The sequence below is a fragment of the Ambystoma mexicanum genome, chromosome 6p (genome assembly GCF_040938575.1).
Source record: "Ambystoma mexicanum isolate Mex_15411 chromosome 6p, UKY_AmexF1_1, whole genome shotgun sequence".
Lineage (NCBI taxonomy): Eukaryota > Metazoa > Chordata > Amphibia > Caudata > Ambystomatidae > Ambystoma > Ambystoma mexicanum.
Genome location: NC_090935.1, coordinates 1526916200 through 1526933966, shown reverse-complemented (window position 1 = coordinate 1526933966; position 17767 = coordinate 1526916200). Strand labels below are relative to the sequence as shown.

The window sequence follows — 17767 nt, the reverse complement described above, 5'->3', positions numbered from 1 at the left end:
CCTCTATAGCTCTATGGATTCACCCCAAAGAGGTACAGAGGGGACAGAAGCTCAACAGAAGGGAACCATTCGTTTTTCTGCCACTAGTGGCTTAATCAACACCAAGGTTTTTCCTAAACATTATTTGTTTGCTTTCACACAAATAATATAGATGAAAACCACAAGTCCAGTAATGAAAAGAACCCTAATATATCAGATTTTTAACAGAACACGCTGATAATCAGCATCCTTCTTGATGTGGTCCGGCAGCCTAAATATTCAATGGCTTGGTCCAATAAAGGCAATATTCTTTTTATTTTGCACTGTGTTCTCCAGAGATCTTTCCACTTGCACACTCATTCTGTGCAATTTGCAATACTTACCACAGGTGGGTCACAGTGAAAATGTGCATAGCATCATATGCTTCATACGCCTGAATTCAAAACTTCTGATAACTATGTGTAATTAAAAGGCCTCAATGATTGCATACTCATTATCCCATGTCCTTGACCTCAAGCCCAGGGATCGTATCTCTCCAGCACTGAAATCTCTCCATTGGCTCCCAGTGGCTGCAAGGATCAAGTTCAAGACACTTTGCATTCCACAAAGCCTTTTGGGGCTTGGGATCAAAATATCTCCAACTTTCTCTTCTGAAGTATCTTCCTACTCAAGCTCTTTGCTCCTCCACCTCCAACTGCTTGAGGGTCAGTCATTTTTCCAAGCAACGAGCTGGGGGCAGATCTCTCTCTTCGGCTGGTGCCTCCCTCTCGAACAGCCTCCCTGCCTCTCTGAAACTTAAGACTTCCCTCTTTGCTTCTGCCTTCTCTCTCCCTCTTCCCTGCTGATCTCTTGACTGATACTGCACTGGCTACCTGGCTACACTCTGAACTACGGTCCCAGGTCCCTGCCGTCCCAGTTGCACACCCGCACCAGCTCCTGCAACCCTGCACTTGGGGCTATATCTGTAACCCTACAGTCCCCCTACCTGCATTCTCTATCACTTGCTGCTCTGCCCTTAACCTTGCACTGCCTCCTGTTGGTCGCACGTCTTGTTTTTCAATGTTTAGATCCTATGACCTGCACTTGCTCCTCTTCCCCTTCCCCCAGCACTTTTCCCCTTCCCTCTCCCCTGCACTTGTGCAATCTCAATGTCACTGGGCCTAGTAAGATCATTGTCTTGTCCCCTCCCCTGCCTCATCGTGCCTTGAAACACTTGTTAATAGATGCGCTATGAATAAAATATCATATATCATTAACCTTTAGCTTGCCTTACCAATGTACTTTCTTTTGGAAAATAAATTCTGTTTAATTCTACAAATGTTTGTTTTGAAATAATGTATTGCATGAGGGTAACTGGCTGTGAAGCTACTGCATATTCTTTTTTTTATTCTCTCTAAAGAATGATAGATCTGGGTTTTCAGTGACTCAAGTTTATTTTTGGGTCAGTGGGTCAAACATTTTTGAGATAGAGTGGCAGAGAGAGAAGGGTCGCCAATGGTTACGGATGATAAGGAGTAGAAGGGGTTATTAACAAGCCTCGACTACAAGCCAGTTCTTTACTTTGGTTTTGAAGGACCAGAAGGATTGTTCGGTTCTGATCGAGAGCGGGAGAGAGTTCCAACATTTGGCGGCCAGGACTGGGAAGCTGCACCTCCAGCAGTTTTTAGGTTAAAACTTGGGATGCTGAGGCAATGTGAATAGAAAGATCTGGTGGGTCTGGTTGGTTAGTTTCTGGAGAATGTGTTTGAGAGGTATTTCGGTGCGGTATTGGATAGACATTTGTGCGTGATAGCAAGCGTGCAGAACAAGATTCTGTCACGAACCAGGAGCCAGTGGGTGTCCTCTGTGAGGCTTGAAATGTGGTGGGACCTAAGTATGTTTAATGCTGCCCTCAAGGCATTATTCTGTATGGCCTGTAGTCTATTGAGGTTTCGTTCTGAAGTGCCTAGGAATAGAAAGTTGCAATAATCCAACTTAGATAAGACTAAGGCCCTGGCTAGCATGATGCAACTGTTAGGAGATAGGTATAATTAGCATGCATTGATGAGCTAATTAGTGTAAGTAATGGAGGAGGCAGTAGCGCTCACTTGTTTCTTGAGTGAGAGAGTGGAATCTAGATAAACTCAGAGGGTCTTGTCCTCCTTGGCAACCTTAATGGTGTTACCGTCAATGTTGAATGACGAGTAGCGAGGGTCAAGTTTGTTTAAGCGAGATTGGGTACCAATGATCAAAAGCTCTGTCTTGTCATCATTGAGACACCGGCTGTGAGCAGCCATCCAAGTCTGTATTTCATGATAGTTTTCATTTATCAGGTTGGAATCATTCTCATAGCAACCAGTGAGCGTAATGAGAACCTGGGTGTCATCGGCGTAATTCGTGTAGGTGACACCCATGTTATCAAGGCGGTCAAAGAGAAGCTTAGTGAATATATTGTAGAGCGTCGGGGAGATGCAGGAGCCCTGGGGTACTCCAAAGGTAATGGGAACTGGCTCAGCTGAGGCTGAAGGTGCAAAGACTAGTGGTTCGGTTGGATAGGAAGGATTGGATCCAGTTTGTTGTGATTGGGGAGAAGGCAGCAGCTGTAGTTAAGTGTTCTGTAAGGATCTGATGATCTGTTAAGTCATCCCCCAAAATTCCATTGGCTTAACCTGTAAAAAGAAATCTAATCCCCCCTGTGATCTCTTACATAATTGGAAACATTGACAAACCACAATTCCCTTGTCCACATGCTTTCTTTCCATAATCAATCATAACATTCTAAACATAATACCCTTATTATCTAAAAAGAAATAAATTTATGACTTGTCCCATTTCGTAGGAAACCTTTAACCAAATATGTGATTTGCAAGACTTTTACAAGAACACTTCAAACAAGAGGAGAGAGAGCAAAAAACAACCATGTCTTTGATCAAGCAATAAACATTTTATCCCAGACGCGCGGGTGTCCCATGTTATTCCTTCTGCATTCCTTCATGTCACCTTATTTGTGACTGCCGTCACAGATCATATAGCCTCCAGCTCAGGTGCTGCTTATCTTCCTTAGTGCTCAAACAAACCCATGAAACACTGGCAAACTATGCCCTTCAGCACCCCTTCCATGTATTTTATTAACTTACCACAATTCGACCATTTGGCCAGACATACCAATAAGACTCTGTTCTCCCAGGAAGAATTGTTCCCTATATCCACAAACCCATCTAGTCGTAAACACATAACCCAATGGCACTTCCTTTAATCTTTGCCTCAAGTAACCATTTGAGGCCATCAACAGCTGCCCAAATGTGGTTTGCTTCATTCCTCCTTCCTTGACATGGTCATTCAACCCTTCAGACCATTCAAAGTTCAACTCAGCAAACCAAACTCTCCATGGCCTACATGGAATCAGCTATGGGGGAACGGTGATCTATGATGTTTCCATGTACTCACAACGGAACCCGTACTCCCCTAATATCCCTGAACATGTCTCCCATCTAAAACATTATCGAATCCCACATGTACATTGTTCAGGACTACTGCACCCCTCACAGTGGCATTCCCATTGTGGACTTCGCTTTCTCCCATGCATAAAGCTCCTTGCTTCCAACTCTAGGCACTAAATGTTGAACATTGCACAATTACATTGTGTCCCCATGACTTCTATTTTGTTGCAACATAATGAAAATCTAAAATGTATCCAAACTAAACACAAAGTAATGCATATAGTAACATTCATCCCAATCCATGTACCTAGACTGAACACATGTAAAATTGCAACATCGCATCTAACCTAGCCACACCATTCTTCTAATACGACATGTACATTGTGAACCTCGAAATTCAAACTGTAGCTTCCCACATAACTCTATATCTCCTTAAACACAATCCCCCCCACCCTTTAGTTCATAGTATACTCCACTGTGCCCATACACACTCCTTTTAGACACGGGTGACTAGCAGGCTCTTGTCCACCCTCACATAACTTTTTGTATTCCAGTCCCTCAGAAGGCATTCAACCAACAGTATTTTGGGACCGTAATAATGGTGAAAGGCACTATACAAATGTCAAAATGAATGAATGATTAACCTCTCCCTACGTTGGGACATGTTTTATAGCTGGTGGTTTAGTGTCAACATTATTCTTGGCAATAGGTGGTGCTTTTGCAATACCATTAGTTGTGGCTCATGGATGGCACTTTGTTATGCTTTGTGGTCTTAAACAGTCTTGTATAGCACACTTTTTGGCATCTGCATGTCTCTTGACGCACTATGTACTGCAAGAGGGAATGGGATGGTTAGTGGGGTAGTTGGCAGAGAGGTGGTGCATAGCACCACTTTCTGCGGATGTAGTGTAGGTTGTTAGTGTAGTAAATCTCCCTGGTCTCACTGACTGGAAACTATAAAGGGACCTGCGCGGTCAACGGCGTTCCCCTTTCCAAATATACATGGGTGGGCTTTGCCAATTCTCATTTTAAAAGTAATGATTTCATGAAAGTTTCAATTTCATGTGTTTCATAAATGAATACTTCTAGCAAATAATGCAATGCTATCGTTGTTGCATTGTTTAATCGCAGTGGACACAGGCCCACGAGTGTCAGAACACTCAGATTTCACCCAATTAAGGTTTTTGTTTTTATATGTAAGCTTTGATATGTCTTGCATAATATTGAAGTAACTATAATGCAGTGGGTTAGAGCCAGAAACCATGTGATACGTCGTTATCTGAAAATCTTCACTGGCCCTTTATAACTGTTGCTGATTTGCTGCGTCTTTCTTTCTTGTCTTTGCCCATTTTCCAGATGTCATGGCAGCCTCAATACCGAAGCTCAAAATACCGTCATGTGTTTGGCAAGGCTGCGACCAAGGAGAACTGTTATGACTGCGTGCCGATAACGAAAAGCGTGCATGAAAACCACTTCTGTGCGGTCAATCCCCACTTTCTTGCTGTTGTGACAGAATGCGCCGGCGGTGGAGCTTTCCTGGTCATACCCATACAGCAGGTGAGCACTGCTTGCAGCAGTTACTTCATGCCTGGAGAAGGCCTTCGCAACTACGAAGCAAAACGTGCCCATGGCTAAATACCAAGGAGCTCATTTTCCAAGGCCCTGGAGCGTAAATGAAGGTGCAAAAGACGGGCGCAACAGCGTCTTGTGCGCGCATGGTAAGCAGTGTTCCCAGTTTAAATGAAACCCTCCCCATGTGAGAGCATGTCGGGCAGGGTTTCATTTCATTTGTAAGCACTGCTTGCCAAGCAAGCATGGCAAGTGGCACTCGCAAACAAAAGTAAACGCTGCCAGGCAGCATGCCAGGCAGCTTTTACTCACTTTGCGCCGAGGGGTGGAAATGTGAATGGCAAAAGATGACAAACATGCTCGTATGCTGCCTTTTGCCCTTTACATTTGGAGTCGGGGATCTCCTTACCTTACAGTGTAAACGTAATGGCTCCCAACGTCAAATTACTCATTTGGCAAAGATGAGCTTCTCTGAAGCTTATTTTATAAGCCCCTAACTGCAGAAGAAATGCATAAAAGCAAGGCATTGCAATTCGCACCTTCATTTTACACTTCAGGGAATGTTCATCATTTAGAGGTGGAGAAGGAGCACAAAACATTTCCGCCATGCATTCCTCTTCCGACTTCAAAGGGCGCATGTGTTTACGCCTGGGGGCAGTTTCTTTATGAATCGAAAGTAGATGCTGTGTTTCGGCATCTACATTTTTTACAAAACAGAAAGTAAAAGCAGATAGTAAAGGCGATTTCAGCTGCTTTTACTCCTTACATTTGCAGCCTGTTTCCTAAAATCTGAAAATTCCTGGCAAGGGTCCCAAGAGCACAAAGTGCTAACCTGTGCAGGTCCCTGAACACTTTTGCAAAAGGATCCCCGATGAGTTACTCAAACACTACTGAAGCGTTGAAGGCCGCATCGAAGGGCTCTGTTGTGTGGGAGGTAACTGTCGTCCAAGTGAATTGCCCCATGAATGTTTCACTTTTTTTACTGACTTACACTTTTGCTGCATTTCTCTTACCGAATTTACCACTTTTTTACTGCAAAATCTGGGGATACCCCATACGCCCTCACACCCTCCTTCTATATGCCTGACCCCAACATACCATCTGCATTTTGGTATAAAAAAGAGGAAACACATTTGTCAAAAAGCGAATTCAGAAAGAGTGTAGGTCGGCAAAAAGTGTGTAATACTCGACTGTCACCTAGTACCCAATGGGGTCCAATTGTAAGGGCTGCAAAGCTGTCTAAAGAAAAGAAAACATGATCTAGTCAACCTAGGAAGTGGAAGAAGGCAAAACTAAGAGAATTGTCATTTGCTCAGCACTAGCAGACTCGACTGTGGAAATCCAGTCAGGACTGTAAAACGTTGCAATCGATAATTGTTGCTCCAAGAGACGGATATCCTGTTTATCGGTCACCACTCCGACTGGACTTGTCCTCTACATTGCTTAAATGGAATGAGAAATCAGGGGGTGGGGGAGGGGGTAATAATGGGACATGGTCTAAGAAGTTCAAGGCATGGCCTAAAAGGGGTGGTGGGCAAGCTGGGTTAGGGAATGCATACCGGCCCCAAACACCACATAATCTTTTTTGTGGGGTATGTGGAGGCAACCCACACATTTGTAATGAACAAACATTTCCTAGTATGTGAATATGCTACAACAAAGAACATCTTTTTAATATCCACGAGTCATAATTATTGGTTTTGTCAATGCTGCACCATAGTCTTGTAAACCATGAGTGTGGCTTTTCTGGAGTAGCATTCACTGCAAACACAATCACTTCTGTGGACCCCACATTTTAGCAATCAAGCAAAGTGAGATTAACTGTTTTGCTCAGGATCTCATACTTTTAATATGTGGTGTATATGGGATTTGAGTACAGTCTGCAACTTAGTCACTTGACCTGATATTTTCCTGATTCTAGTAATCAAATCACATAATAAAACAAACTGAAAGTATATAAACTGATATACAAACATGTTCAGCACAAAGGGTATGGCTTTTGCTTCATTCTCCCCATCCCAAAGTGACTTAAATGCACAAGGAAAATAAAATAAATTATAGTCACCTGTGTGTAGTTTCACACAGCACAGAGTTTACTATGCACTGGTCCCATTTTTAATGACATAGCATTTGCAGTTGTTAATGGACATCCCACTAACAATAACAAGTGTCATTCCCTCACTGCTGTAGCTGCAGTCATCTAACAGTAATCATCCATTTTAAATGCTGTGTTGGTAATAAAAAGACACCTGTTTCTTACTTTATGCTCGAATTGCAAATGGGCATTTTTTAAATAAAAAGAATAACACCTGCACAAGCAGTTGGCAAGGAAGGAGTGTTTAGGCCAAGAGATATATACTCCAGTGGGGTAGCTGATAAGCTATGCATGTGGATTACTATTATTATTTCAAACTCTAAGTGCCTTTAATAAATCCTTACCTAGTGCTGTAGACCTCCCTTCCTGACAAAAACTAAGTGTGATAGTGTGCTCTAGCACCTTGAAGCATCTTTGTGCTAGATGGAATTACCAATAAAATGTCTCAGCCCGAATAACCAGACAGACTCAAAGAAGATGGTAAAATACTGCTTTTATCTCAATGAAGGAAAGCAGGGTTAATCGTCATTCATCAAATTGATTTATGCGGGATCACAACGTCTTCTTGGTTATAATTAGTTTATATAATACAAGATGCATCATCTATCACGCCATCCTACGTGGCATAGTACAAAAACCTATTGAGGGGTTGGATTGGTTTAGGGGAATATGTCTACATATGGAATGCATGAGTGTTAGTCTCTCATTGGCGGGCCCTTGTCTGCAGGGCACACCCTGAGCTACTTCTACTCGCATAGTATACTGATTACAGCAGATAATATGGCAGCAAAATAGTAATTTGCAACATTGTATGTAAAAGTGCATGTCAGGCTTTTCTGATTGGTTGAGAATCCAAATCCAACCTTGGACATTTGGCTCACTAACAGCACATACACAGAAACGAAACCCAAGTGCTTTGAGAAATGTCCCCTTGTTTTCCCCATTAGTCTACCCTCTCTCATCGGTAGACCTCATGCCAGGGCCCTCTATTTGAATATTTAACTTGCCAGTCTGCACTGTCTTGGAACATTCAAGGGAGTAAAGGCACACCATTATCTTAGTTTCAAGCCTAATGAAGAGCCTCTGTTTGTGAGCTCTTCATCACATGTTAAGAGACCATGAATTTGTTAATTTCAACAATGTATTTAAAACTATTTGCTTCAATTATACTGGGTGCAGTTGCTCTTCTTGGCCTTTAGAAACTTGCTCACTGTATCCCATATAAACTGTATACACTTTTAATTGTCCAATACTTGGGATCTGTAAATGTTCTTGTTCCTCCTAATCTTGAACAACATGGCCTTCGCACATGATCTGCTTGTTGGACTCCCTTTCGTGCTTTACCTTCATCTCTCGAAATAGCATGCTTGGTCCCAGGCCAATGTACTCCTCTATTATGCAAGGGAAAAACAGCCTCTTCATCGTCTTTTCACTTCTTGATCCTGGACTCGTATTATGAGGTAGCTAAATTGATTGACAAACGCTGTTGACCTCTTATAAGCATGCTTCTATATGTTCTTTCTGCCATGCGTTTCAGCATATTTACAGTTATTGACCAGTGAGTAACTTCATTCTTCATTGTGTTCATGATTACTGTATCACTGGGTACATGTTTCTCTTAGATCTCTAGTTACATCGTCATTCTTAAGTATTTTCATATAATCTCAGCATAGGTTTTATATCTTCTTTATGACATTCTTTTGCTGTCCTTAGACTTTGTTTTAACGTACATCCATTCTATTCATGGCTGCAGTTCGACAGCTCGGCAAGGGACATCCTTCTCGGTAACATGCCTCCATTATATCAGCTTGCGGGTACACTCTTGTCGGGGGGAAATTCTGCCGGGGTCGGCCAGGCCATCCGCAGACCTCCGGGCAGGGAGGCCCCAACTCCTCCCGTATATCCCAAAAGAGATAGAGTATGAGACACACGCAAGAAGCAAGGTGATTCTGCTGTTTATTAGACAAAACGGCAGGGATGGGTCAAGGATCGTACGCATCCGTCCTGACACACACACAATCGTGGGGCTCGCAGGCCCTTTTTACCTTAGTATGACGCGCTACTTGCATCACCTTAGAAAGTTTAGCAAAAAACCTATCTCCACTCTGGATTGGTTACTCGAGTGGTAGGGTTAGTATAGCATACGTATAGAGAACGGTGTTAGTGGTTGAGGGTTAGTCAGGTGATATACTTGGGTTGTCCCTTCAGTTTGATACATGAAAATTGTTACATGAAGACCCCTGAGGATTGGTCAATGCTAATGGCGTCAGTGATAAGAGCCCCATGTTCTGATTGGTCCGCTCGCGAGCCTCCCAGTCTGGGACCATCGCTGTTCCCAGCTCGCGGTGTACCTGTCATTTGCAACAATGTTTCACTATGGGTAGGTGCAGACAATGTGAGGATTTATTCATCTGCTGGAAGGCCGACTACTCCCACTGTCGCAGATGTCCATTGAGTCTTTTAATTGTATCTGCCTATGTCTTGAAACGTGGGATTCAGGCGTCTCTTTCCCCTGGCTTTGGCATCCTGTCAGGTTTGGCTTGGTCACGTGAGGTGGGACCGTGTTTGAGGCAGAATTCTGCACAATTAATATTGTTTTTTCCACTGTGTGCCTGGTTTAATTTGCAGGTGCGACCTTGACGTCGGCTTGCGGCGTGCGAGATTGCAACATTGTACCCTTGGCTGTGTGCTTTCGCCGGGCTCATTCTGCAGGGTCAGCAACTGAGCTCTTGCTCATTTAATGTTCATGGAAGCTTTTGCTTGCGGCCTACTTGGGCCTGGTGCATAGGTGGGACCGTTGGTGCACTGCGCTTTAGGTTACGGTATCATATTGCTCTATCCCCAGTATCGTGTCTTCGTTATATTCTTCATTATGGTACATGGTTTTAGAAGAAGCGTGAGCAAGCCTTTTTAGATAGGTTCATTATGCGTCTTGCGTTTCTGCATTTTGAGAGCCTATGTGGAAAATAATAAAGATGCACATCCGTGGGTGTGTCCGTCACCTACGTCATAGCACTGAGTATGTTCTTCGTGTGGATTGGTGTGGGAGTGTCCGGTGTGTATGTTTTGCACAGGTGTGCTGACCGTTGGCTAGGTCGTCATGGCATCTCTAACGATGTGTTGGTTTAGTCGAGTTGATCTATGCCGCAGGTGTCGGCATGGGCGGGTCGGGCTGCTGGGCAGGTGGGTGGGCACATCCGTATGTTCCTGTACCAGGGTATTTGGTCGTCTGGTAGATAGGCAAACTCCTCTCGTGGCGGGTGTCTAGGCCGTGATCCTCTAGGCCAAGCGCGAGAGGGGATTGGCGGGAGCTTGTTCTTCCATTCTCCCACTTCAGTCACCCCTCTGGTCGACTTGTCGACCACAAACATATCCTTTTCTTTATCTCCTCTCACTCTCCATATTTTAGTTATTCCTCCCAAATGTCCATAGTGGTTAACATGGTCTTCAAATGACCAATACATATATGCACAGGTTCCTCCAGGAGTGCAGTATACCCACTTCCCTATGTAGCTCCTTGGGTTTCTTGGGTTTTCGAGCTTCACAGATGGTGGGTCCAGGTGGTTGGTGATGATCTGGTTGCGCAACTTCTCTCTCTCTTTTATGATTGTGCCTGTGTGTTGGCCGTTATCTGTTGGCATCAAGGGGTGCATACCAACCATTTCGATCATCTCGTCTGTGGTGCGTGCTTTCCGGGCTTTCCAAAATCTTATTATGATCAGTGTAGCTCCAGCCAAAATAGTACATCCAACTATAATCTTCAGTCCATCCGACAGCCAAGATGGCATCCATGACCATAATATTGAAAACCAGCTCTCATCCTTTTTCACACCTTTACTTTCATCTATCATTTTGGAGTGCATCTGGGCCAATTGTGAAACTGCTTCTGTCAGTGTACCATTGTCAGCATCGTTGGCAGGGATGAATGTGCAGCATGATTGTCCTATCTTTGCGCAAACTCCTCCTTCCATTGCTGTGAGGAGGTCCAGTACATATCTGTTCTGAAGTGCTACCATCCTCACAGCTCGCAGTTCCTCTTTTATTGCGTTGAATCCATTTACTGTAGAATTAATAGTCATCATTAGTTCCCATCGAGTTATCTGGAGCCACTTTGCGTTTGCGTAAGCCTGCAGTCCTGGATGTATTATTGAGGAGAAGAACATTGCTGCTCTGCTGAATAGTCTGTGTTCTGGCGGAAATGAAGTGAGTGCTGTTTCTGACCTTCCCCATAGGTAATTTCCTGTCAGAGGTTCTCCTTGTCTTTTCTTTCTATTCAGGACCATATTATTGCCGTTGTTTTTGTTCTCTGGCCCCTTCTGAGGTTGTACAGATCTCTTTTTCCTCTTGTTCCCTTCATCCATTTTGGGGAAGTTCGCCACATTGACATGTTTCTTGGGTACCACTAGTGATGGTACATTAATATGCACCATTGTGCATATACCATTCCACAGAGGGGGCAGTGTGTGGTATGCTTTTTCTCCACAGGCTCAGTAATGGTCCATTATTACTGCTGTTCCTGCTCCCCCCTCAGGTAACTCCATCACGCTTGCACAGTTGGTGTTGTATCCTACGTCCACCTCTCCTTTATGTTGGTAGCATACCTTAGGCGCAGTTAGCGGCAGTATTGTTATTGGGTCTTCATCCTTCTCTATCCACGTGAGCATGGGTACGTTCTTGACCCAAGTCATCCAACACCTATGGTTGTGTCTATCAATAGTTGAAATATTTTCTCTTGTTACCATGTTGCTGCCAACCACTCCTATGTCCCATTTGTTGTCCATGTACACCTTCCCTGTTATTGTCACCAGTGGTCTTTCCCAACATCCTTGTTTACCAGGAACTTCAGTGGCGTACCAATCACATGGTAGGTACTGCATTGTTACTTTCTTTGTTTCTCCTTTTTCAGGACCACTTGTTATGTATCTGAATGCTTCAGCATGTAAACTGCTCTTGTGGTAACTCAAATAAGTCTTGAGGAAGTTGTTTTCATATGGATATTTATCTCGTGTTTTCCACACCAGCTGAACCACTGTCCCTTGAAATCTTCCTTTCGTCTGGAACAGTGCCAGGTATATAATACATCGTGCTACCTTTTCATCTATTTCCGTGGCAACGAATGTTCGAGAAGCGCTCATGGCGTATGGGATCAATGAGCAAACGTAGCAGCTGTCTTCTGTTGTCTGCTTACCTATGTGGGTCATGTGTTGGTACCATATGTTGTTTGAGATGTGTGCTGAATCTTGTAGGTAGTTGTCAATACCTTTATTATCTGAGTATGTGCTGCGTTTAACTCTATTTCCCTTGTGTGGGATTTTACTAGTACCACCTGACGTAACACCTGTTGCAGCTGGGGGTGGGGGTGCATTAGGTTTGGGTACAGCAATAATATTGATAGCATAGCTGTACTGCCATACAGAGGCAGCCAAGAAACCGGTGATCATTAAAATCCCTATCAACTTTATTACATATGCTAATTTCACCGGCATTTTGCTCTTACCTTGCTGCAGTCCGGCAGCTTATTCTTGCGACGTTAAAGTTGCCCGCCTGAAAATTCTCAATATGCTTGTTATTATTGTTAGTTGTTGTTTATTAAGCTCTCCCTATCAAATAGTCATTCAGTGCCCAGGCGAAGAGCTATTCCCACGCCAATCTAAGCGATCTATCTCTTAGGGCAGGCAAATATGGTTGGAGGTGGGGCATTGAATGTTCTATGGCCAAGAGGAATGTTGTGTAGTAGACACGTACCCTCCTTCTTTTCAGGTACGTTGGCCTTTTTATTTCATATACAAATTGGTGTGACAATTCTTCTGGGTAGTTATCATCTGAGGGTACCATCTACTCCTGGGCAGTGAATTTGTTATTTATCTACTTTCTTAGCAGTACAATAATACGCTGTACCTGCATGTGCGAGAGAAAAGAAAGAGAACATTCAAGTGTTTACATGTGTATATGTGCAAGACAGTGTCCTTCAGTTCAGTTATTAACTGCAGTGGGTAGGGGGTCAATGGGCAGAGGGTTTGGGCTCAAATGGCGGAAGTCTCTTTACTCTTTGACCGTGTGACCATGGGGTGGGCGGTATGGGGATCACCCCTTTCTTTTCTGGTAGTTGTCTCTGGGGAATCTGGGGGGTGGCAGGGTATGGGGACACTTTGGCCGTTAGTTGTGCTAGAAGTCTCTTCCTCCGTTGGTGACGCTGTTGTTGTTCTTCCAGTGGCCCTGTCGGTGGCACTGGGGCGGGTCTGGGATTTGTAGATCTTTACGTCATGTAGGTGATTCCAGGCACGTTTGTCTTGTAGCTTTACTGCTCTTGTTGATACCTCCTCTACCAGATGAGGGCCAGTGAAGCGTGGGCTGTTCCACTTTCTGTTGAAATTGCGTAGTAGTACGTGGTCACCTTTAGCAATTTTGCACAGTCTTTCCTTTTCCAGTTCTTTGTCCGCGTCTGCCTGTTGATCGCTGTTAGACCCGCCCCGCGTGCGCTCGAGCTGTTGAGACACAAACACTACACTAGTAATCAAAGAAGACACATATTGGTACATTTCATCACCAAGAACAGTTGCAGTATTCTCGTGATCTGTGAATGCTCTTGATGTTGGCGTTAGGGGAAGGCGCATTTGATGTCCGGTAATCACCTCGTGAGGAGTGAGGTGGTGGTCGGAACCTGGTCTATTCCTTAGCTCAAATAGGGCTAGCGGGAGGCAGTACAACCAACTCTTCTTTGTTGTTTGCTGTATTTTTGCAATTGCCTCCTTTAGTAGGCCATTCAGGCGTTCGCATATACCGTTGGCCTGTGGGTGATATGCACATGCACATTTATGTTTGATGTTCAGTAAGGATGTGATGTGCTGGAACATTTCGTTTGCGAAATGAGGGCCATTATCTGACCGCAGTACTTCGCACACTCCCCACCTGGGGAAGTCCTCCCTCACTAGGAATTTAGCTGCTCTGAATGCATCTGGGTGTGAACAGGGCCCTGCTTCAATCCACCTTGAGAATGGGCATACTACTACAATCATATACCTATTTCCTTGACATACGTTGATCATATCAACATAGTCAATATGGAGATGTCGGAAGGGTCCCTCTGGCCGGGGTATAGTACCTTTTATCACCTTCAGCGTGTGACCGGCCGTGAACTGTTGGCATGTGAGACAATTGCTGATAAAATTTGACACATGGGAATTTAATTCGGGGCAGAACCAATCTTCTCTAATTCGTGCTGCAATTACTTCATTGCCTGTGTGGGCTGGGTGGTGTAGTTGGCTCAGGGCGGTGTTCAATAGTGCCAGTGGCATTACAATCTTTCCAGTGTTACCCTGGCGCCATAGTGCGTCAGTTGGTGACATTGTGCATCCTCTTTTTACCCATGTTTCTTTTTCTGCCATTGGTGCAGCCACTTGTAGCTCCATTATCTGTGTGGCTGGGAGATGGGTGTACCCTTCTCTTATCAACATCTCCTTAGCCATTCCCCTCCCTCTCCCTCTCTGGCATCTTCCTATAGGCTGATCCCGTCGTACTAGTCCGCTCCCCTCCCTTGTGGACACCTGTCACTGCATATGGTGGCGGGCTGTATGTCGGGTTCGAGTACCCCTCAGCCGCCCTTAGTTGTTCTCTTCCTATTTCTCCTAGTTCTCTTAAAGGATACAACCCCCCTCCCTCTGTTTTCACTACCTTTGCTAGGGTTATATCGTCGCTCTGTTCCTTTTTAATTTCATTTTCTTTTGGGTTGTTATTCTTTTCTCCTCCCTCTTGTCTGTTCCCCGTGTTCTTTGGGCCTTCACTCTCCTTTTCCCCATTCTCTCCTTCCTCCTTGATCTCTTTTTCTTCCGGTGTTTCCCCCACAGTGAACATTCCATTTGGTCCTGGTCGGGACCTCTGGAACATCCTCCATAAGTTAAACACCTCCACGTGGTGTGTCAACTTCTTCCCCTTGTATGTGTTATGCAGATGGTTTAATAGTGAATGTTGAGTATATGGATCGAAGCTACCATTAGGCGGCCATGGTGTTATCATTTTGTTATCCGTCCCCTGTGTCCATTCTATGCTATATTTGATCAGTTTCTCCCTGTGGGGTGACAGTGTTTTACATATGTGTTGTAGTAGGGTAGTGAGGGTGTTCCCCCACCCTCCCGATCCTGCCCCGTATGACATAGTAGCGCTCCACTTGTTATCTTTCCCCTATCTGGTAGCTATTACTTTACTAACACTTACGATACACAGCCTTATACCTTTACCTGGCCCCGTAAGTTTGGGGACTTGCGATAGTCCGCTGAGGAAAATTATTAAAATATAGTATTTACATTTGTATATTATTTTCTTTCTTTTCTTCCTTTACAGAACACCCTTACGGCCCCCTACGGCCGAGGCGCACGTAGCCCCCTGCGGCTGCGTACCCCTTATGACGTTCTTATATAGCCGTCCTATTTTCATTTGCTCCTCCTCCCTCTTCAACACGTGCCGTGGCCGGCGTTCTCCGTGCACAGCCACGTCCCCCGTTTCGCCTTCCCCCGATCAACTCATTACCGTTAATCTCCGTTTCCACTCCCTTACCACAATTCTCTTCCCCACCACTCTCAGAAAGAAAGATGCCTTGTGCTCGGGATATCCTATGAAAGCCCTACTGGTGACGTCACCAATCTCTTCAAATTATTAGTAAGTTCTTAATACACTTGCACTCTACCCCCGTTAACCCCACAGCTGTCTTCCTGTCACGCCTGGAACAAGGTAATCAACAATATATAATCGGACTGCGCACACTGCGTCGCCTCGCGTGTGATACGCCCCTCGACAGGAGGGCTTAACCAGCCAATTATCTTCCGTATTGGGCAACTAGCTAGCTACCGCCTACAGGGAAACGTCATCTACCTATCGAGTTTCTTGCTCGAACAATAGGGATCCTCATCTACTCATTGATCAATAAATGCCAAATCGTAGGAAACCACACACACACCCTTACACGTAGTCGCGATCTAGGCCAATCAGTGTCTACGAGCGGCCGCACGTGATGTTTTCGTGCTCCGCCCCCTCTCTCGCGTAACGTAGCCGACTGCTCTCGCACTCGTTCGGCTACCATTCATTTCATTGCCAACACTAAATTGTCAAACCTTCGCCGCGCACCTGTGCAACACCTCCCACCTCCCGTATTTAATTCCTCCCCCCTCCCTCACAATTTCACATTGCTTGTTGTGCGTGGCATGCTCACCAAGTTCTCTTGATGCGGGGCCGCTCGACTGCATGCACCCCTCCAAGCGGCTTGCCACCTCCCCTCGTCTGGACCACGTCTGGACACTCGCCAACCGCGGGCGGGATACTTCTCAAACGGCTCCCGAAGGCCAATATCCGGATTGCGCTGTCCGGTCTTCTCGCAGTTCCGCGATGGTCCTGTAGTCCTCAGTAGGGGGCAGCGGCAGAGGGGGCCGCGCCGCCGGACCTCCTCGCAATGGGAGTACCTGGAAAAATAAAAAATAAAAAGATCTTAAACAGATCTTAGCAGTGCCTCCAACTTGTCGGGGGGAAATTCTGCCGGGGTCGGCCGGGCCGTCCGCAGACCTCTGGGCAGGGAGGCCCCAACTCCTCCCTTATATCCCAAAAGAGATAGAGTATGAGACACACACAAGAAGCAAGGTGATTCTGCTGTTTATTAGACAAAACGGCAGGGATGGGTCAAGGATCGTACGCGGCAGTCCTGACACACACACAATCGTGGGGCTCGCAGGCCCTTTTTACCTTAGTATGACGCGCTACTTGCGTCACCTTAGAAAGTTTAGCAAAAAACCTATCTCCACTCTGGATTGGTTACTCGAGTGGTAGGGTTAGTATAGCATACGTATAGAGAACGGTGTTAGTGGTTGAGGGTTAGTCAGGTGATATACTTGGGTTGTCCCTTCAGTTTGATACATGAAAATTGTTACATGAAGACCCCTGAGGATTGGTCAATGCTAATGGCGTCAGTGATCAGAGCCCCATGTTCTGATTGGTCCGCTCGCGAGCCTCCCAGTCTGGGACCATCGCTGTTCCCAGCTCGCGGTGTACCTGTCATTTGCAACAATGTTTCACTATGGGTAGGTGCAGACAATGTGAGGATTTATTCATATGCTGGAAGGCCGACTACTCCCACTGTCGCAGATGTCCATTGAGTCTTTTAATTGTATCTGCCTATGTCTTGAAACGTGGGATTCAGGCGTCTCTTTCCCCTGGCTTTGGCATCCTGTCAGGTTTGGCTTGGTCACGTGAGGTGGGACCGTGTTTGAGGCAGAATTCTGCACAATTAATATTGTTTTTTCCACTGTGTGCCTGGTTTAATTTGCAGGTGCGACCTTGACGTCGGCTTGCGGCGTGCGAGATTGCAACATTGTACCCTTGGCTGTGTGCTTTCGCCGGGCTAATTCTGCAGGGTCAGCAACTGAGCTCTTGCTCATTTAATGTTCATGGAAGCTTTTGCTTGCGGCCTACTTGGGCCTGGTGCATAGGTGGGACCGTTGGTGCACTGCGCTTTAGGTTACGGTATCATATTGCTCTATCCCCAGTATCGTGTCTTCGTTATATTCTTCATTATGGTACATGGTTTTAGAAGAAGCGTGAGCAAGCCTTTTTAGATAGGTTCATTATGCGTCTTGCGTTTCTGCATTTTGAGAGCCTATGTGGAAAATAATAAAGATGCGCGTCCGTGGGTGTGTCCGTCGCCTACGTCATAGCACCGAGTATG

At 45.2% G+C, this 17767-nt stretch overlaps 1 protein-coding gene across 1 annotated transcript in view; it reads left to right on the top strand.

The window, feature by feature from the left end:
* CORO2A (coronin 2A) overlaps positions 1–17767 on the top strand; it is a 633746-nt gene that overhangs the window by 236666 nt on the left and 379313 nt on the right. The window contains exon 2 of the mRNA XM_069626393.1: positions 4755–4955. Coding sequence (XP_069482494.1) covers positions 4755–4955 — 201 coding nt within the window. The remainder of the gene's footprint in view (positions 1–4754; positions 4956–17767) is intronic.